The 949-nt window shown below is 51.0% G+C and overlaps 1 protein-coding gene across 1 annotated transcript; it reads left to right on the top strand.

Annotated features, from left to right (window-relative positions):
• Positions 1–201: 201 nt before the first annotated feature.
• Pmar_PMAR022420 (Cytochrome b5, putative) lies at positions 202–931 on the top strand (the record flags this gene model as incomplete). The annotated part of the gene is made up of 1 exon (XM_002783092.1): positions 202–931. A coding segment is annotated over one exon (730 nt), but the record flags the coding sequence as incomplete, so codon positions are not given.
• Between the last annotated feature and the right edge of the window lie 18 nt (positions 932–949).

Here is a 949-nt window from a genome sequence, read left to right as displayed (position 1 = left end):
GGCAAGTCTACTTCCACTCCTGTTACATCGACACCTACTCCTGCTCCTGTTGCATCGACACCTGCTCCTGTTGCTTCAACCCGCGCCCCTGCTCCCGTTGCATCGAAGCCTGCCCCTGCTACAAGCACTGCCGCTTCCACACCTGCGCCTACTCCTGTGGCTCCCGTTGTTGCAACTTCTGCTGCTGCGAGCGGTATCACAATGGACGAAGTCGCCAAACATACGACTGAGGATGATTGCTGGGTTGTCATCAATGGTGAGGTATTGGATGTCACAGACTTCCTCCCCAAGCATCCTGGTGGAAAGATGGCCATTCTTACTTTTGCTGGTAAGGATGCATCCAAGGAGTTCAACATGATCCATCCGGCTGGCGTGATTGAGAAGTATGCTCCCGACGCTACTTTGGGACCACTTGTTGAGAAGGCTGTCGGTCCTGCAGCTGCTGGTGGTGACTTGTCCCAGCCTCTTCTTGCTGACCAGTTTGAGTCCAAGGCTCTCACTGAACAGTGGTGGGGTGAGGATCGTAACAAGTCGGACATGTTCGGGCCACTCGGACCATCCATCAGCTCCTACGCCATCTCTCTCTGCTACCTGATTTGGATGTTCGTCATTGACACTCTCAAGACTATCTTCAGTGTCAAGAATTACAAGGTCCTGTCTGATAAGTCTGGGTTGCAGCGTTCAGCTATTTTCATGATGGTCTTCGTCACTATTCATGCTCTCGGTAACATCAACCTGTTGGTTGGTGATAGGAACTTCGAGGGTTATGCTTATCTCTTGAACCATCCCTGTCCTTGGAGTACACTATTCCTCCCTGTTGAGATTTATCTCTTGCTCGCCGGAATTCTTCATGTTGTCGTGGCTACTGTCCGTACCTTCAAGTTCAAGTCTATGAACTCGTCGTTCCGCGACTTGGAGATGTTCATCACTGGTTGCATTCTACTCATCT

Source organism: Perkinsus marinus, assembly GCF_000006405.1.
Source record: "Perkinsus marinus ATCC 50983 genomic scaffold scf_1104296937170, whole genome shotgun sequence".
NCBI lineage: Eukaryota > Perkinsozoa > Perkinsida > Perkinsidae > Perkinsus > Perkinsus marinus.
The sequence above is the reverse complement of the archived record's forward strand: the minus strand, read 5'-3'. Positions and strand labels throughout refer to the sequence as shown.